Raw genomic sequence first — 17,613 nt, forward strand, 5'->3', positions numbered from 1 at the left:
AGGGTTGTACAAAACCGAACCAAAAATCGGATAAAACCGATATCCAAACCGAACCGAAACCGAAATTTGGAGCCACGTCAGCTAACCGAAATTCGGATTCGGATAACCGATCCGGTTTACAAAACTGGACCGGATATCGGATTTGATTTTGAGAAAATTTGGATTCGGATACTAAAAATGTCAAAAACCGAACCGAACCGATCCAGTTTCACCCTATATATATATATAATCAATTTCAATATGTTATAAAGGACTGATGAATGAGATAAGACAAACATACTCATGATTTTTATTGAACGAACCGTTACAAAACCTTACATATTAGCTTGATCCGTATTTATGGAACTTAAATGGTATAAAATAAAATGAATTATGTGGTGTTTTGTTATAAACTATAGTTTATGTAACAACAAAATTTTACTATACAATTTATCTCACTCTATTATATAGTTTATGTCAAACCAAATGGTGTTTTATTCTCAACATATTTTTAACAACAAAAAGCATATTCGTTATTTGTCTAATACTATATTGATTTTTATAATTTTGAATATACCTCACATTTTAGCCCACATATATATTATCATTTAGTTTTAGTCGTATTTATTTGCACTCCAATTTATTTATAATGTAACATGTTTGACAATTTGTTTTCAAGATTTTTATTAAAATAGTATGTCATGTAATTCTTTTTCAATTTTTTTAAAATTAAGATTTATAATTATTATTTATTTATTTTATGTTATTATTGCCTATCATATTAAAATTGATCTTTATACTTAAAATTAAAATTAAAATAATATAAAATAATCTTAAGAATAAGATAATTATTTGTTATTAAATTATATATCTACATATAAATATATAAACTAGAATCACTGTGGTGTTTTTTAATATTAATAAAAGCTTGATATAGTGCGCCTGTTAACGTCTTCCCCAACGTCAGGCGTATCATGGTCGAGGTCATGCATGCTAGGATTGGGAGTGTCCTCTCTCTCGTATGTGCGAAAGTAGGAGTGATCATTCTCGCCTTCGTTCGTGTGCCCCCCATCCCCCCCCCCCCCCCAAGTGGGTGAGACTGCGAGCTTGCCCTGCTGGGCCGAGAAGGTTCTCGATGGTGGCTCTATCGTTTTCATGTCTGGTAAGGTGATCTATTAGTCAACGAACGCTATCCTCGAGCTAAACGATGATGAAGTTTCATGGGTCTTGCTCTGGGATCGGGCCTACGATCTTGTTCAGAGGGAAATCTTGAATCCTTTGCGCAAGTCGGCGCAGGTTATATTCGGTGTTTTCGTCGCGGGGGTTTGCACCTCCCTCAGACGTGTTGAGAATTTGAGTTCCATACATCACAATCAAAGGGTTATGCTGAAAAGCTTTTTTTTTTTTTATATTTTTATTTTTTTTTTTTTATCTTTCCAAGTAAAAAATAATTACCGTGGGAGCTCATGAATGTTTCTCGAGCACATTCTATATATCGCCAAAATGTTGTCGCTGAAATTTGAACGACGATTGAAGACTTCGGACAGTTCAACCCATAGCTAGACAAAGTGGTCATGCTCAAATCAGATATGAGGAACTCGAAAGTCACGAGTGTCGCTCCTCTAGCTCAAGAACATTCTTCGTTCGTCGCGAAGACCTAAGAGTAAGAAAAAGAAGAAAAGATCTAAAAAGGTGCAGAGGCAGTGCCTCTGGCGCGCGCTCCGATGCTCCACATTAGTCTTATTGCTACGAGTGAGGTGGAGTCACCAATATTCGTTGAGAATATTTTTAGAGATTTGTGCTTGATCAGAGGAAGCTGTGTTCGGAGGGTCCTCGGCAGCGTTTCAGAACTTTGGAATCGAGTAACTTGTGTTTATACCCTTAAGGATGAGGGTATTTATAGGTGGAGAATGGGAGGAAAAACCCTCATGGATGAGTGCGTGGCGCACGCGAGTGCCCTTCTTGGGCGTAGGTGCGCCGCACGAGTGATGGGATTGGCTAGCGCGTGAGAAGGGCTTCTCCTAGCGTACCAGCGAGGCGAGCACTTGTGTTTGCACGACGCATGGTGCCATGGCGTGGCAATCGCAGCATGTGCAAGCTTGGGCCCACGTCGGATGGGCTTTTCGACTCTCTGGGCCCTTGTTGGGATTTTTTGGGCCCGGCCCGTTGGACTTTTTGACATCGAAATCTTCACAAGCCGCGAAGATTTCAATATTTCCGATTTTTCGAAAACGACCGACAACAATAACTTATGAGAAAACAAATTGAGAAAAAAAAAAAAGAAAAAACAACTTTTTATTATCTTAATCGGTATTTTGGGTTGAAGAATGAAACATATAACTTTTTATTGTGTTAATAGCTAGTGAGAGTCTAATTCGAAAGTAAAGGTGTTTATACACATCGTATCAAATTTCTTATATATCTTCAAAATTTATTGCTAAATAGCCAACGTTTCAGTTTTCAAAAAATAGTCGTTTGACTTATGTGCAACACTTTTAGTGTGTTAAAATTCTTTTCTAGCCTTTATAGCCGATTTTAAAGTATCAAATTTTAAACTCAATTTTTAGATTGATTCAATTAATATTGATTAGCTAATTTCTTTTCAAATTTACAGGAGTTACTTATTCTATGATTACTTCGGTTGATTTGCATTGCTTTCTTAAATTATTTGAGCACATTTTAAACATGTTTGTGCGTTCAAATTTATTTCATGTCGGAATTAATTCTCTCTCAAGCACGTATGGAACGGTTTGCAAGTTTGTTTCATGACCATTTTCCTGGCAAACAACTTCTTTTACATCATTGACTTTTGTGAATAATTTTTTGGCTATATGGCTAATTCATCTTTTTCACTGGTCGAATAAGGTATCTCTTATTTTTTAATGTCAAATAATTAATTTTTTGTTTTTTTATCGTTAGATATATCCATGCGTTGTTTTTATGTTCACAAGACCTTTCAACTTATATTTAAAAGTATTAATCGATATAAACAATTAGATCAAGGAAATATTTAAAATTTTAGGGAGAGTGAAAATAATAGCCCAATCAACTCACCAATATTAGGAGAATAGCCCAAGTTTGAATAAATTAATTGAATAGCCTAATTAATATTTCACTACCTAAATTACCCTCATATATAAGAGCAAAACTCAATTTTTCCAAAACCTAAACCTAAACTCGTTCTCGTCTTCGTCCATTTCACGCCACCGATCCACTTCACGCCGCCGATCGCCGCCGATCCATTTCACGCCGCCGCGTCGTCGCCGATCGTCGTCCATCCTCGTTGCTGATCCCTAACACGTCGCCGGCAAGATCCGTCATAGACGCCGTCAAGATCCGCCATAGACGGCGTCGATTCCGTCGAGCTCCGGCGGCAACGATGTTCGACCTCACCGGAACGAACCAGATTGACTCGAAAATCGGCGGGGGGAGAGGAATCGGCGGCAGGGAGGAAATCGGCGGCGATGGATGAGATTGAGGAGAGGCACTTTGTAAATTCGCGAATCGGTTAATTTAATTAACCTACTAGGGTGAGTTAGATTAATTAATTAACTGATTCGTGAAGGATTTGAAATTCACAAAAAATTTACAAAAATCATAACTTAAGTCAATTGATATTCAAAGCATTCAATTAATTAACCTAATTCGAATTCAATCATTTAGTAAATTAAATTTACTCACAAAAAAATCAATACCTAAACTAATACTCAACCAATAAGTTAATTAATTAACCTAACTCGCTCCAGTAGGTTAATTAAATTAACCAATTCGCGAATTTAACAAGAGCATTATGGTCTGAGCCGAAAATATGGGCTATTTGCTTAATAAAATGAAACTTGAGTTATTCCCCCAATAAGAATGAAAAACTTAGCTAGTTACAACAAATTTCACAAAATTTTATATATGTTCACGCGTTTACAATTATTTTCTTCATTTTCTTTGCGTTTAATGTTTGTAATCCAAATATTTTACTACATACAACTAATAACTATTGTCAATCAAATCCTTTAATGTTTTATTTCTTCGGGTGTTTAGCTTTCATATATTCGTAATACATATTAACAACTATTTACAACTACCAACTGTCATGAATCAAATCTGTTTACATTTTTTCGTTCTTCATTTTTATGTGTCGTATGTACGTGATGCATATTAATGACTATTTACATAAATTAAATGTTATAAATAAATTCAGTTTACATTTTCGTTCTTCATTTTTATGCGTTTTTATGTTCATAATGCATATTAACGACTATTTACAACTATTAACTAGTATCAAATAAGTTTATGTTTCTATGTTCATAATACATATTTTATATCTAACCAGTAAGACTAATTAATTACTTTGAATATTTTCTTTTTTGCTATTACTATAAATATGAACCAAAGAAGTAGGAAGAAAAAGCTTGGTTGTTAAGCAACACGAGGAAAGCAACATACTTATTAACATCCTAATCTTTAAACAAATTGAGAAACGTTTAATAAAATTATGAAGGATTATAAACATATATTTTCAAAGGTAAAACTAACTAGTTCCGACAAAAAAAAAAAGGGATAGAAACGCCATCTTTATACTATACATAATATTCACAAAATAAACATGGTAAATATGCTAATCGGTTACAAACAAAAAACTAGTTATGAACTAAAAAACATTGAAACAAAACAGAAGGATTTGAAACAAAAATTAAAAGAATAATTAACGAAAATAATGAGAGAACGACTCATCCCTACTAATTAGGAAAGGAATCAACTAACTAAGATTAATTGAATCAATCCAAAACATTTGATTTTGTATCTTAAACCCAGAGTCGTGCATCTGAATAGGAAATCAAACTGTTATACCGTCATTTTTCTTACAAAAAATTGGCTACGTAAGCCACCTAAACTATAGGAATTGTAAATTAGCCAACCGTTGGTAAATAATTTGTAAATAGCCAACTTGCATACGTGGCAGCCTATTAACTACCTAAAATATATGTTTGGTTGTGTTAAATAAGGCTTTTATTAATCTATTAATAAGTTTACTTGGTTATTTACAAGAAATTAACCAAATGTGGGCTATATCTCAATCCACTATATCCGTGTGGCAATATAACTTAATAACCCTTTTTCTTATGGTAAAAACGACATCTCAATTGCTAAAACGACGTTAAAATATAAAAGGACAATTTAGTCAAACGGGCTAAAAATATGCTTGACTAAAACCAAGCGCCAAGCGTCAAGCGACAAGCGACAATCGACAACCGACAAGGGACAAGCGACAAGCGACGAGCGACGAGCGCCAAGCGACAAGCGTCGAGATTAATACTCTATAAATAGCTCAACTCAGAACTCATTCTCGACTCAGAATCCTCTCTCAATTCAGAGGTCATTCTCTCGACTCAAAATCCTCTCTCAACCTAGGTCATTCTCTCGACTCAATATCCTCTCTCAACTCATAAGAAAAGACCGATGATCCGACTCGACGAAAAACAAAAAGAGAAGCATTGAAGATCTGATTACCCAACAAAGACAGCGAATAGAAGACGAAGAATCCAACAAGAACAACCACGAAGGCAACGAGAAGATATTCTCTAATTCGAAGGACTCTCAGGAAGATATCAAGTCGTCACGATCCTTTTTAAGAACCGAGGAAACGTGACTCCGACAACACAAGATCGAGACATGTCGCAAGCTCGCACCCCGACACGAGTCCCGCAAATGTTACCCGAGAAATCGTATTAACACAAACTATAGGAAAAGTATGGCTACATTTGAAAAAAAAAATTACACTGAAAATGTTATCACGCAACTACATGGCTATTTAAAAAAAATTGAAATATTAGTTATTTGCAACTTTACGTTTTGTGGCGATATTGTTAAAAGGCCCTATCAATAAATATTTTTTTTTTGCTTTTATAAAACTTAAAGTAGCTTCACTAATTCAATTTAAGCTAGTTTGTTAAAAGGGAGTGTGGCACATTTGAAATTCATATGTTAAAATTTTAGTGCAAATATATAATAATTAAGAAAAAAGCTTAATTAAGACATGTGCTCCAGATGGTAGGAGAGCTAGATGTTGGTGTGTGAAGCCTAATTCTATTGTAAAGTTTATTAGTGGAGGGTATTTTGAGAATTTTATATCTGTTTGTTAGCCCTAACGTTTTCTTTATAAATACCATGTGCACCGATTGCTTTTGTAGAGGGCAAGAGAGTTGTAAACACATTTTCTCTCGAATTTTGATTTAGTGAGAACCTGCAGCGGTAAAGTGGATTAGCTTTCGCATTGAAAGTGAACCGCTATAAATATGTGGCTGTTATTATTTTTTTTTTTTGTGTATTATTCGTTTTATGATTTTAGTTCGGATTTGAGGATCGAATTCTAACAACTGGTATCACAGGTTGAGTTTTGTGATTCAGAAAACGATGGGAGACGAAGAAGGCGGAGCACACGAAATCGAAAAATTCGATGGGACCGATTACGCGTTCTGGAGAATGCATATCGATGACTACCTGTACGGCATAAATCCTCACCAACCCCTAAGCACGAAGCCAGATAAGATAGACGAAGTAAAGTGGACCTTCTCGACAGACAAGTTTTGGGAGTCATTCGATTGACGTTGTCGAAGAACGTTGCTCACAATGTGGTGAAGGAGAATACCACCGCGGGGATGATGAAATTTCTATCCGACATGTACAAGAAACCTTTGGTGAATAACAAGGTGTTTCTCATGAAGAAGCTATTCCACCTGAAGATGGACGAAGACGCTGGATTAGCGACGCACGTAAACGAATTCAATACGATTGTCATCGGTTGAAATCAAATTCGACGACGAAGTGCGAGCCCTAATTATGCTCGCATCCCTACCGAATAGCTGGTAGCCTATGAGGGTGGCAGTGAGCAATTCGGTTGGGAGTTCCAAACTGGAGTTCAAGGATGTGCGAGATCACATCCTTGATGAAGAGATGCGAATGATAGACTCTGGTTAGGTCGCATCAAGCTCAGCTTTACACGTGAAGAATAGGCGTAGAAACCACGACAGAAACTAGAATCGGAATTTCAGAAGCAAGTCAAAGTTGCGGAATAGAAGTCAATCCAAGCTCAAACGACATTTGAATACTGGAAATGTGGAAAGACGGGCCATATAAGAAAGTACGGTAAGGCACCAATTGGAGGAGAAAGATGGTGCCTACGCTGCCACTAAAGACTTAGCAGGTGCATTGCTGCTAACGGTGGACAGCTCGATCGAATCTTGGATACTCGACTCAGGAGCATCATTCTACACCACTCCCCACATCGATATCATGGATAACTACCTCGCGAGAAACCACGGGAAGATTTACCTGCTATATTTTGCAGTACAAATTATTGTATTTTAAAATTTATGGTTTGAGAGAGGAAGCCTTACACCCCAAATCTAGTGTCCATCAAATTAAACACAATGTTTTATCTCCCCAAATACTTCATTCTTAACATAAAAATTAAATATTCCTATTTTATTATTTTTTTTTTATTAATATGCTTCAGTTATAATCTAAATAAGTTAATTTTAAATTGATTTATTAGCTAACATGCATTTAGCTTGTGTGATTTATATCTCTTGATCTGATTATATTTCCTAACATTTAAAATAAGCTCAGTTAAAATATAAATAATGTTTGATTCAATTATTCATATCATAATAGTAGTAAATTTAAGTGAATTACTATGTTATAAATTAATGCAGTTAGAGATAAAAATATATGAATTAAACAATTTTGTAGTTGATTTTGAAATTTAAAAGATTAAATTAAATGATAAAATATTAACTTTTGCATCATAGATATAGAAAATTATCAATACGAAACTATATATTTAAAATTTAAGTATTCACTTTCTCTAATAATAGATCCATGAGAAAATAAAGTTGGATTCTAGAAAATCTAGCTTTAATATCTTAACTCATTCATCTTAGAGTGGGTTTAGTATTTCCTTAGAGCTCATTAGTCTTTAATTTAATATCCAATCTATAAAATGTTTGGCTGGTTCTATGTAAGTCAAATTCACCCATACTGAATTTGACTTTGGATAAATTAATTTATCTTTACAACATGGAAGATATATTGCTTCAGAATCAAGAATAAACTTTTTTTTAGAGATAAAATCGCAGATACTCCATGCCAATTGATGGCATTCGTCAATGAACCTAATGATCCACAAAGAGTGGGATACAGATTATATACATCGTATTAAAGAAACAAAAGTGCTACAATCATAGCACAAAGACTTACGTCGCACATCCCAAAATTTAATTATTTCTTCGAAGTACAATGATTTCAGGATACACTTTATCCCTCCTCCAAGACTTCGAGAAAAATAACATATCATCTAAAGAAAAAAAAAAAAAAAAAAACTGAAGCCCATTTTTTTTTTTTTTTTTTTTTTTTTTTTTTTTGCTTTCTTCCAGTTTTACGCACCATTCTATTAGAATATCGATAAAATACTTGTAGGACTGCTTATAAAACCTATTAATTATAAGACATAACACAATTAGGTCAAACAAGATACAAGTGCTCACTCTATGTATACACACTTCTGACACAGGTAAAGAGAATAGACAGTACATTTTGGCCATTTATTGGGGTCTTTTCAAATAACTACATTGGCTGATAGAGAGATAAAAAAAAAAGAATCGTTGTTTGTTGACTATAAAGAAAACATTTCTTCAACATGCATAGACAATTATCCAACAATACTTCCATGCCGAGATAGTGGAAAGCAGTTTAATCCAATAAAAAAAAATAGCATAACTTCACAAAATAAACCGCTATTAAACTTTAAAACATTAAAAAAAAAAAATATAGGATGTCGATACTATGGCCATTTTGCAGCCAGAGCCTAAGGGACAAAGACTTAGCAGCGTCCACGAGAATTCCACTGCCATGGTAACTTTGCTCACGCCAATCATCGGCCGAACCACAGTATTAACTTTAACACAAACAATATCGCAAGAGATGATAATTAATGTTGCATCGCCAAACTCAGACATCACTATATCATCAGCACCAAACCAGCACGTTAGGGAAAGACTCACGTCGGAACACTAATGACGACCTACACCACGCAAATGCCAACAACGATTCATACTGCACCATGCTGCTACCCATGTCACCATTTGTTGGGATTTAAGCCATAAGTAGACAAAATGACTCAATTTTTTTTTTTTTTTTTTTTTTTAATGATTTAGACTCTTGTTTAATTATGTTGAATTAATATATAATGTTAAAATATTCATTTATTCGTACCTGAAATAAGTCACAACGAATGAGGAGCCTAATGCAGACATGCAAAACTTATAAGACATTTTCCGAGTTTGTTTAAATTTGGTTATTAAGGATCGAAAAATAATCGAAACCAAGTATTGAGTGTTAAAAAGACTACTGATGTTTGGTTTTGAGACATATTGAGTTGTGACTCTAGAGTTTGCTCTAGATATATGTTGACGTGATTTTCATCGAAGTCAACAATCACAAATTTTGTTAATAAAATCCGATTTATTTAAGGATTATATGGGCTAAATGATTGTCTTGGGATTCTGAATCTTCGTTTATGTAGAAAATAATTTACTCTAAAACACAGAATGTACGTAAGAACAAAGGCGTAGAAATAATAAGCATGAAAATAATAACAAAGGCAATCCGTTCTGAGGTCGTCAACTTTTGAGTGACCACACCCAACTCCTCTTTGGCTTTGGCTCGAGCACGATCCGCCTCAGGACAAGCCTCCTCGCTGGTGGCAAGGAGACAACGCACTAAATCCACGTTAGCTATAGACGCAGAGAGCTTCTAATGTAGATCTCGAGCCTCCCCACAGAAAGACTTCCTCGCCTGGAGACCGAGACGTGTCACTGGTTTCTCCGCCTCGAGCTCCTTGGAGAGTTGAGTTGCCTCACACTTGCTGATGTCGAGTTCGTGCAAAGCTTCTCTTCCTCGGTGACCACCTTGGCCAACTCCAGGGACGAGTAATAGCTCCCCGCGGAAAGCCGACTTGGTCTCCTCTCGAGCTACCTTTGCATCGGCCAAAGCCTTCTCCAACTCCCCCTTAGGCGATCCATCAAAAAAGACATGTTGTTGAAGATATGTGATCAACTCTCTTTGACTCTCGACTAGTCCCTAAAGGATGGCAAAGACATTCACTAAACACAATTGGAGCGAGAAATCACGATAACACAAGTTATAAGGAAAACGTACCTTTCGAGCGTTGCCAATCACCGCCCTGAAGAAATCTGCATTAGAGTTCGATAGAAGGGCAACAAAAGAATCTAGATGCAAGGCCAAGATCCCCTCAACACACCTCTCCTTCAAATCACCAGCTTCGAGCTTCAAAAGTCTTGGGCCTGGTTCATGTAGTCGCTTACTCGAGAGGCTGCGAATCTTGTGAGAGATATTACTTTGATGTCTTCGAATGATTGGATAGAACCTTTTCCTAGTGTGAAATTATTCGAAAGTTGTCCCGATAAGGGTGAGGCAGAACGCTTGGCACATGGCGGTGGAAGTACGTCTCTTCACTTGGTACATGGCGGTGGAAGTATGTCTCTTCATCTTTATTACTGATTGATACTGGATGATGTCGTAAAGTGGATCAGTCTTCCATCGCACGTAAGTGTTGTTGGCAGTTGGAACTTGCCTCCTACGTCCTCCGTAAGTATATCAACTGTGAACAGAGAGGTGGCGCCATCGATCAAGCTCTTCACAACTGGTGTATGGGTTCGCGCCGCCCTTAGTTCTCGGATCTCGTCCTTCACTCTGTGGGCTATCATGGTCAAGTCTCTATATCTTGAGGAGGTGATGGGGCATCTCGGTTCGCACATCCTCTTTCGTTTGAGGCTCGGCCTATTGGTGTGGTATGAGAATGGGTTTGCGGCAGTCGGGGTTGTGTTCATGCGAGGTTATGGAGTTGCTTGACTCATCGGGATATCCCACTGCGCATTGATTTATTATCTGAGGTCTGCATTGTGGGACATACGTCTCGGGGATCGAACTCATCTATGTGTTCTGCAACTTCCTCTCCGGGTGCTAATTGATCGTAAATGGATTGGCACGACGACTCGGTTCTTTCTTCGGAGTAGGAGCGTGAGGCTTGTCGAATGTTGGTGCGCCTCAGGTGAGCTGCTTGCCGTGAGATCCCATTCAGGTGGACTTCTTTGCGGTGTGGCCCTTGATCTTCGTCACGTTAGTTCCTATTGTTTGTCAATTTTCCATCAAAGAGAAAATCAGACATGTCATCAAGTCATTCTTGACATTAGAAAAGACAAGGCTCTCATTGGTTATCAGATAAAAAAGGAGCGTTTTGGGCCAAGTTCAAGTGAGACCGAAATTGGGCCCACAAAGACAAACGAACCACAAAAAAGCGAGCGCCACTTGACAAAGGGCGCGATGCGCCGGATCAGCGTGTGCCGCGCCCAGAGACAGGGGCGCCACGCCCATACCCCGCGCGCTGTTGACTGGAGTTCCTAGGCCCATTAGAAATCATTAAAATTCGGCCCAAAGGGCTCACTCGACCAAGGACTAGGCCAGAGCTTTAGGAGGCCTCGGCCAGTAGGCTCCGACCGACGTTTCTTTGCATGTCTCGGCCCAAGAGGACCTGTCCGCTCCATAGCTTAAGGGGTCTCGGCCATCCTCTTGGGTGTCAGCCATTATATAGAGGCCTTAACAATAACCTGGTCACGGCCTACGAGCATGTATCTCGACGGAAACGCTAAAAAAACGGGAGAGCTACTCCGCTTCCGCCTTCTCAAAGGAAATCAGGTTAACATCCGTCGCAAGGGAGTCCCTCTCCCGCTCCGCCCTTACTCCATCTGACTGACTAGTCAGAAGCTGCCCCTGCACGATCTCTAGCTCATTTGTACGGTTGGACAGCTGCCTCTGAAGGTCTTGTGCCTCGCCGCTAAAGATCTTCTCTGAACGCGTGGCGCTCAGTGACGCCGCGCGTTCAGAAGCAAGTTCCTCATCCAGCCTAGTCACCTCGTCGAGAGCCGTATCCCATTGGGTACGAGTCACGCCCAACTCCACTCGAGTTTTCTCTAACTCATTGGAAAGCCTCTAGAACTCGGGATTCTCCTTGTTGGATGATCACACATCAAGCAAAAGTAATCAATGCTCGCAAGTGATGGTTATTGATGATCACCTCCAGGTTTCAACCTCCTTGGTCCTGGTGGTCAGACTCAGGATTGAATGTTCAAGGTGAATCTTCTCACTAATCTAACAATCCGTTGACTACTGTCAATGTAAGCAAGATAGTAATGGAAACATATATCAATTATACTCGTAATGCCAATAATTTTCTAACAGAATAGTACAAAACGGAGACCGATTGAATTTTGAACCGACTTCAGAGAATCAATAATTTTTGGAAAGTCTATATACAATCCTATGGAATTAAATTTTGGTATATATTCCTATATACTAAATATCACACAACCACTCCACAGAAGTCGACTGTCCGCGACAAACTATCTTGTTGTTTTACTAGCTTTAAGAAAACAGATTTGAAGGTCAAATAAATAAAAGAAAACAAAAATTTTAGCTTAGATCACCATCAGTAACATTACCAAAAAAAACTACACACAAATTAACGCAATCAGTTAATTAATCAAAGAGAAAGAAAGATTAACAAATTAAATGATTTCTTGAATGAAATGTAGCACAAAAAATCAAACCCATTGCTTCTTGGTGGCTTCCATTCTCTCCAACAAGCCGGCAATCTCACCCTGCATCCTCATCTTCATGTTGTAGTAGTCGCAGTGGGAGTTCTCCAACATCTTGAGCTCGTCAAGCTTCTTCCTCCGGCGATCCTCAGTCTCTTGGAGCCGGAGCTTGTTGAGCCTCTCAGCATAATCGGCCTCCAGCTTCTCCGTCGTGGCTCGGATCATCCTGTGGTACTCCTCGGCCTCCCTCAGCGCCTCGTCGGCTTTCGTCTGGAACATCATCGCCTCCGCCTCCTTGACCCGGACGATCCCCTCGAGGCTCTCGAAGCTGTCGCTGCCGGGCTTCTGCCCGAACCGGAAGTCCTCGCCGGAACTCGCCACGGGGGACGGCTTGAGGTCGCTCGGTCGGAGGTCGCTCGGAAGCATGTCGCGGGGTTGCAGGGTCGAAGACAGCACGTACTTGGAAGGGAGAGAGAGGGGCTGCTGCGGGGCAGCCTGGGCCGAGTCTTTCCTTTGGTTCGCTTGGCCTGCGGTGACCAAGTCTTTCGAGGCGTATTCCGATAAACCATCAGCGTCTTCACAGGGAAAAGAAAAGAAAATACAGTCAGAGAGTCAGGGGCAGATGATTTCACAGGATAGGATAATCATCAGACAAGAGACAGAGAGGCACATACAGGTGAAGAAGTGAGCGATGAGTTTGGACGCGTCTTTAGGAGTCATGGACTTGGTTCGGAGGTGTAGGATGATCTCGGCGGCCTTGCTATGCAAGTGTTTCCCTTTGAGATCCTGGCTGTCCTTGAAGATGTTGGTGACGCAGTCGAGCTCGTTGAGGAGGGTGTCGGGGGCCCAATCCTTGGCGCAGCAGAGGAAGACCTCCTTGACGAAGCCGAACATCTCGGAGGCGTGGCCGCAGCCGAGGCAGTGGAAGCGGGTCTCGGCGGGGCCCGGGCGGATGAGGCCGCGCTGGAGGGCGCAGGCGGCGTGGCACCAGTGGGAGCAGACGTCGCAGCCGACCCAGCTGCAGGTGTTGGAGGCGCAGTCGAAGCTGAGGCAGACGGGGCACATGCAGGCGCTGCAGAACCCGCCCCCGCTGCCCGAGCAGAGCTTGCAGTCGCAGTCGTCCACGGGCAAGGCGCTCTTGCAATTCACGTTGCGGCACCGCTGGTTCAGGAACACCTCGACCAGCTCCGCCGCGGCGAGGCGGTTCTTGGTGCCCACGAAGCTCGGGAGGCCCGTTTTCACGGCCACCAGGATCTCCAGCTGATCCTTCTGGCACTTGGACAGGCTCTCCTTCGTGAGGTCCGCCCGCCTCTCCAGCCGGGACTGGAGGCTGCGGAGCTCCTCTTTTTTCCCGGCGATGAGGCTTCGGAGGTGCTCTTTCGTGAACGCGATCGTCTCCTCCGACAGCTCCTGGATGGTCTGGGCCATCGCCGGGATCGACTCGCTCACCATCTCTCTCAACAGCCTCTCGGGTTTGGAGGCCCTCTTTCTCTCCGACCCCGACTGGGTCGCGGCGCTGTTGCTCGCGGGCCGGGCGGGCAGCTCGCAAGGGTAGAACGAGAGGCTGTTCTCGCCGCTGTCTCTTTTGTTGTTACTGCCTTGCATGAGCGAGTAGAGGCCGACCAGCCCTTCTCCCACCGGCTTGAACCGGCTGTGGACCGACCCATTTGTGCCTTCGCCGCAATTCCATATCTGATCGTCGAAATTCTCCGTGGAGTTCCGGGTCAGAGAGCAACTCGGGTTGTGGGAGAAGGGGTGAGAGTACGAGTGGGAGAGAGAAGCCGCCGTGTAATCGTTCGAGTTGTAGGTCAGAGACTGTACGCTTCGGCTCGGTTTGATGTCTCCTAGATTGTTGTTGTTGTTGTTGTTGTTGTTGTTGGTGGTGATGGTGGTTTGAAGGGCGTTCGAGGCAGTGAGGGAGAGAGATACCTCGGGCAAAGCGAGAGAGAGACTGAGAGCCTCCGAAAGCTTAGGCCTTTTCTCTCTGTTGCTCTCCTCTTCTCCGTCGTTGTCGTCGCGATCGATCTCTCGCTTCGACGAAGAGTTGTTGAGGTTGAGAAAGTCCCTCTCGACCCACTTCTCGTCGCCGTGGCTCGCCGAGTTCTCGACCAAGACTTCCTTGCCCTTGTAGCTCCCATCGAAGGGGCTTTTCCCTGAAAAGTCTTTCTCCAGATACTCGTGTTTGGCTGAGCCGTTGCTGTTTTCGCACAGATAGCTCAGAGTCAGCTCTTGCGAGCTAGGGTTTCCGAATCTCTTTCCGTTGCCGAGTCCGTTCGCCTCCGATTTCCTCAGGAAATCGATTCCCTTCTCGGGGAACAACCCAAGCTTCTCTTCTCGGCCGTTGTCGTTATTCCGGTCGGCGAAACGACGCGTCAGCTTGCTTTGAGAGCTCTCGTCCATGGCGAGAGAGAGAGAGAGAGAAAGAGAAAGTCAAAGTCTGTGCGATGAGAGAGGAAGAGAGGAAATTTCAGAAGGAGAGACGGGAAAGGGAGAGGAAGGATGCCGAGGGGTAGTTACGTAAATACTAGGGAATAACGTGGGCGTTTTCTCCGGAGCTTTCTTCTTTAACGGCTCTGCTTTGGGTCAAATAAGTAACTGGTTTTTTTTTTTTACACGAGAGAGAGAAACAACGGCTTGATTTGATTATTCTTTCGGGTTTAGACTTTGTACATTCTATTAAATGAGGCTTGGTTGGAGTTGGACAAGTGGGACTTCTAATTTTTAATTTGGTAAATATTATATGTAACTTATTTGTGCAGACTTAATTTTTTTTTTTTTTTTTTGAGACTGCAGACTTAAATTTTTGTTTTCCATATTGTTAAATATTTATATGTGCTCGAACGAATTAAAGTGTTATTTCGAATATTTCTCTATAAAGGTTCTATCACTATAAACTTGGAATCAATTTATGTTCTATATTTGAAATTGTTTAAATTGATTGTATCCATAAAAATTATCGTTCTTTTAGGAAGAAAACAGAACTTCTCATACACGTTTGATTGAATTTGATGCCGTAAAACTCATTTAGCATTTTAAATAGAAGCTCTCTTTTTTTATAAAAGTATATTTGCACAAAAGAACTATATATATATATATATATATATATATATATATATATATATATATATATTGCATTGGGTTGGATATTTTTAATTGGATAGGGTTCCGGCCAGAAAGAAAAAAAAATAGCATTGACTTTAAAGCAATGTGCTGTGTTTTTTTTCGGTGCAATTTGCATTAATAATATAAAGAATATGTTGGGTTAGTTATTTTCCTAACTCTTTATAAAAAAAAATTAAGAGGGAGGCTATTCAGCCTGAACAATTATAGTGTGCGTGATCTAACGATCCACTCAATATGCTACAACTGTTATAACTTTAACATATCATATAATCACACTTATATTTATTTTTTAAATGAATTTCTCTTTCTTCATTTAATATTCTCGTCTTTTTTATAATGTTTAGTCTAATTCACCATATGTTTAAGTCTGTTTAAAGAATAGTAAAAAAAAAAAAAAAAAACATCCTTTAAAAGATTCAAGAAAACATAAAACCTACCCAACGTTGTGGGTCGTCACAACAACGGACGATCGGCTTCTTCGTTGTGGAGTGAGCGAGCTCTGGAGTGGCTCTAACTGGAGCGACATCGTCAGGATTTTGACGGTGATTAGAGGATGGTGGTGATATTTTTATGCGATCTAGATACTTTTGAAAACGACCGATTATTTCTCAGATGTATATATGCATCCATCTTGTATAAAAAGGATGTATATTAAAAAGGATTGTGGTTGTTGTCCTGGAGGTCTAGCTTTTTCATAAAAAAATGGAGATCAAGAGAACGACGGCACAACCTACGAAATACGACGGGCGTGTGAAATCAATATGACTGCGATATACTATGGCCATCGTTTGGCGGCTTCCTTTCACTGACCAACTTCGTCTTCTCCGACGAGATCTTCATCTTCTTCGGCCATATAATACGAATGTTTATGATACAATAGCCATCGTTTGGCGTCATCCTTCCACGGACCATCTTCATCTTCTCCGGCGAGGTCTTCAACTTCTCCGACCATTTATAGTTGTATTAAAATTTGAAACCCACTATTTAGTATTCTTCATTAACATTGATAACATAAAAATTCTCCATAAAAAAATAAATATTAATTAAGGTCCATGTCATGAGACACATCGACTCGTGAATTTTGCCCGAATAAAAATCTCGGGATAGTTAGCATTTTTCATATTTTAGTCAAAGTTTTATAAAAAAAAAAAAAAAAAGTCCATTAGGCTTGCAATAAATTAATTATATAAATAGTAAATTTAATTTACTTTTCTCTTAATTAATTTAGGGTCAAGCGGCTATATAGCCAAATAGAACTTAAGCTTTTGCAAAATAGCCGTAGTTTGTCAACTATAAGCAAACTAGACTAAGTAAGATTAATCTAGGTTGGATTAAATTTAATCCGAACGAACTATAAAGACAGAATGTAAGCTTTATGAAGGCTGAATTAAAATTAATCGAGGCAGGATTAAAAGTCGTAGTACTCTCAATTTGCTATTTTGCTATACCTAATGAAACTATGGCTATTTTGCAAAAGTCATAGTTTGAATTGACTACTTCATATCATTTTTTCATTAATTTATTGCGGGTCTGACGTGCTTTTTTTTTATATAAAATAAAACTTAGACTATTTTTTAAAGAAGTATGATTGTCATGATAACATATATATATATATATATATATATATATATATATATATATACCCCAAGCTCTATGTTTTATTAATAAATTCCTTCTCCGTATAATTTGCATTTAATACCTTTCAGGATCTATAGTATCTCAATAATTCCCCTTTGACAATGTCGATCCCGCCTTTATATTCTTTCATATATGTATAAGCATCTCTAATCAATGTCTACCTTCCGGCTTAGTTTTTATTTCTTTAAATATGTTTAATTATTTA

At 39.5% G+C, this 17,613-nt stretch overlaps 1 protein-coding gene across 1 annotated transcript; it reads right to left on the reverse strand.

Annotated features, from left to right (window-relative positions):
• Positions 1-12,502: 12,502 nt before the first annotated feature.
• On the reverse strand, positions 12,503-15,297 carry TTA1 (class I heat shock protein, putative (DUF1423)). Its single transcript, XM_089609090.1, has 2 exons — positions 13,322-15,297; positions 12,503-13,222 (listed from the first exon to the last, which is right to left on the reverse strand). Exons 1-2 carry the CDS (start codon positions 15,045-15,047, stop codon positions 12,654-12,656), a joined length of 2,295 nt encoding a protein of 764 aa, XP_089465216.1. The 5' UTR covers positions 15,048-15,297; the 3' UTR covers positions 12,503-12,653.
• Positions 15,298-17,613: the final 2,316 nt, after the last annotated feature.

Source organism: Urtica dioica, chromosome 3 (assembly GCF_054948205.1).
Source record: "Urtica dioica subsp. dioica isolate 48M chromosome 3, U.dioica_male_clone48M_v1_H2, whole genome shotgun sequence".
Taxonomy (NCBI): domain Eukaryota; kingdom Viridiplantae; phylum Streptophyta; class Magnoliopsida; order Rosales; family Urticaceae; genus Urtica; species Urtica dioica.

Excerpts from the sequence above, each read along its gene's own strand:
- TTA1 (XM_089609090.1), bottom strand. The coding sequence starts at position 15,047 with ATGGACGAGAGCTCTCAAAGCAAGCTGACGCGTCGTTTCGCCGACCGG. Across the intron at positions 13,223-13,321 it reads CATCGCTCACTTCTTCACCT|ACGCTGATGGTTTATCGGAA; the intron begins GTATGTGCCTCT and ends TTCCCTGTGAAG.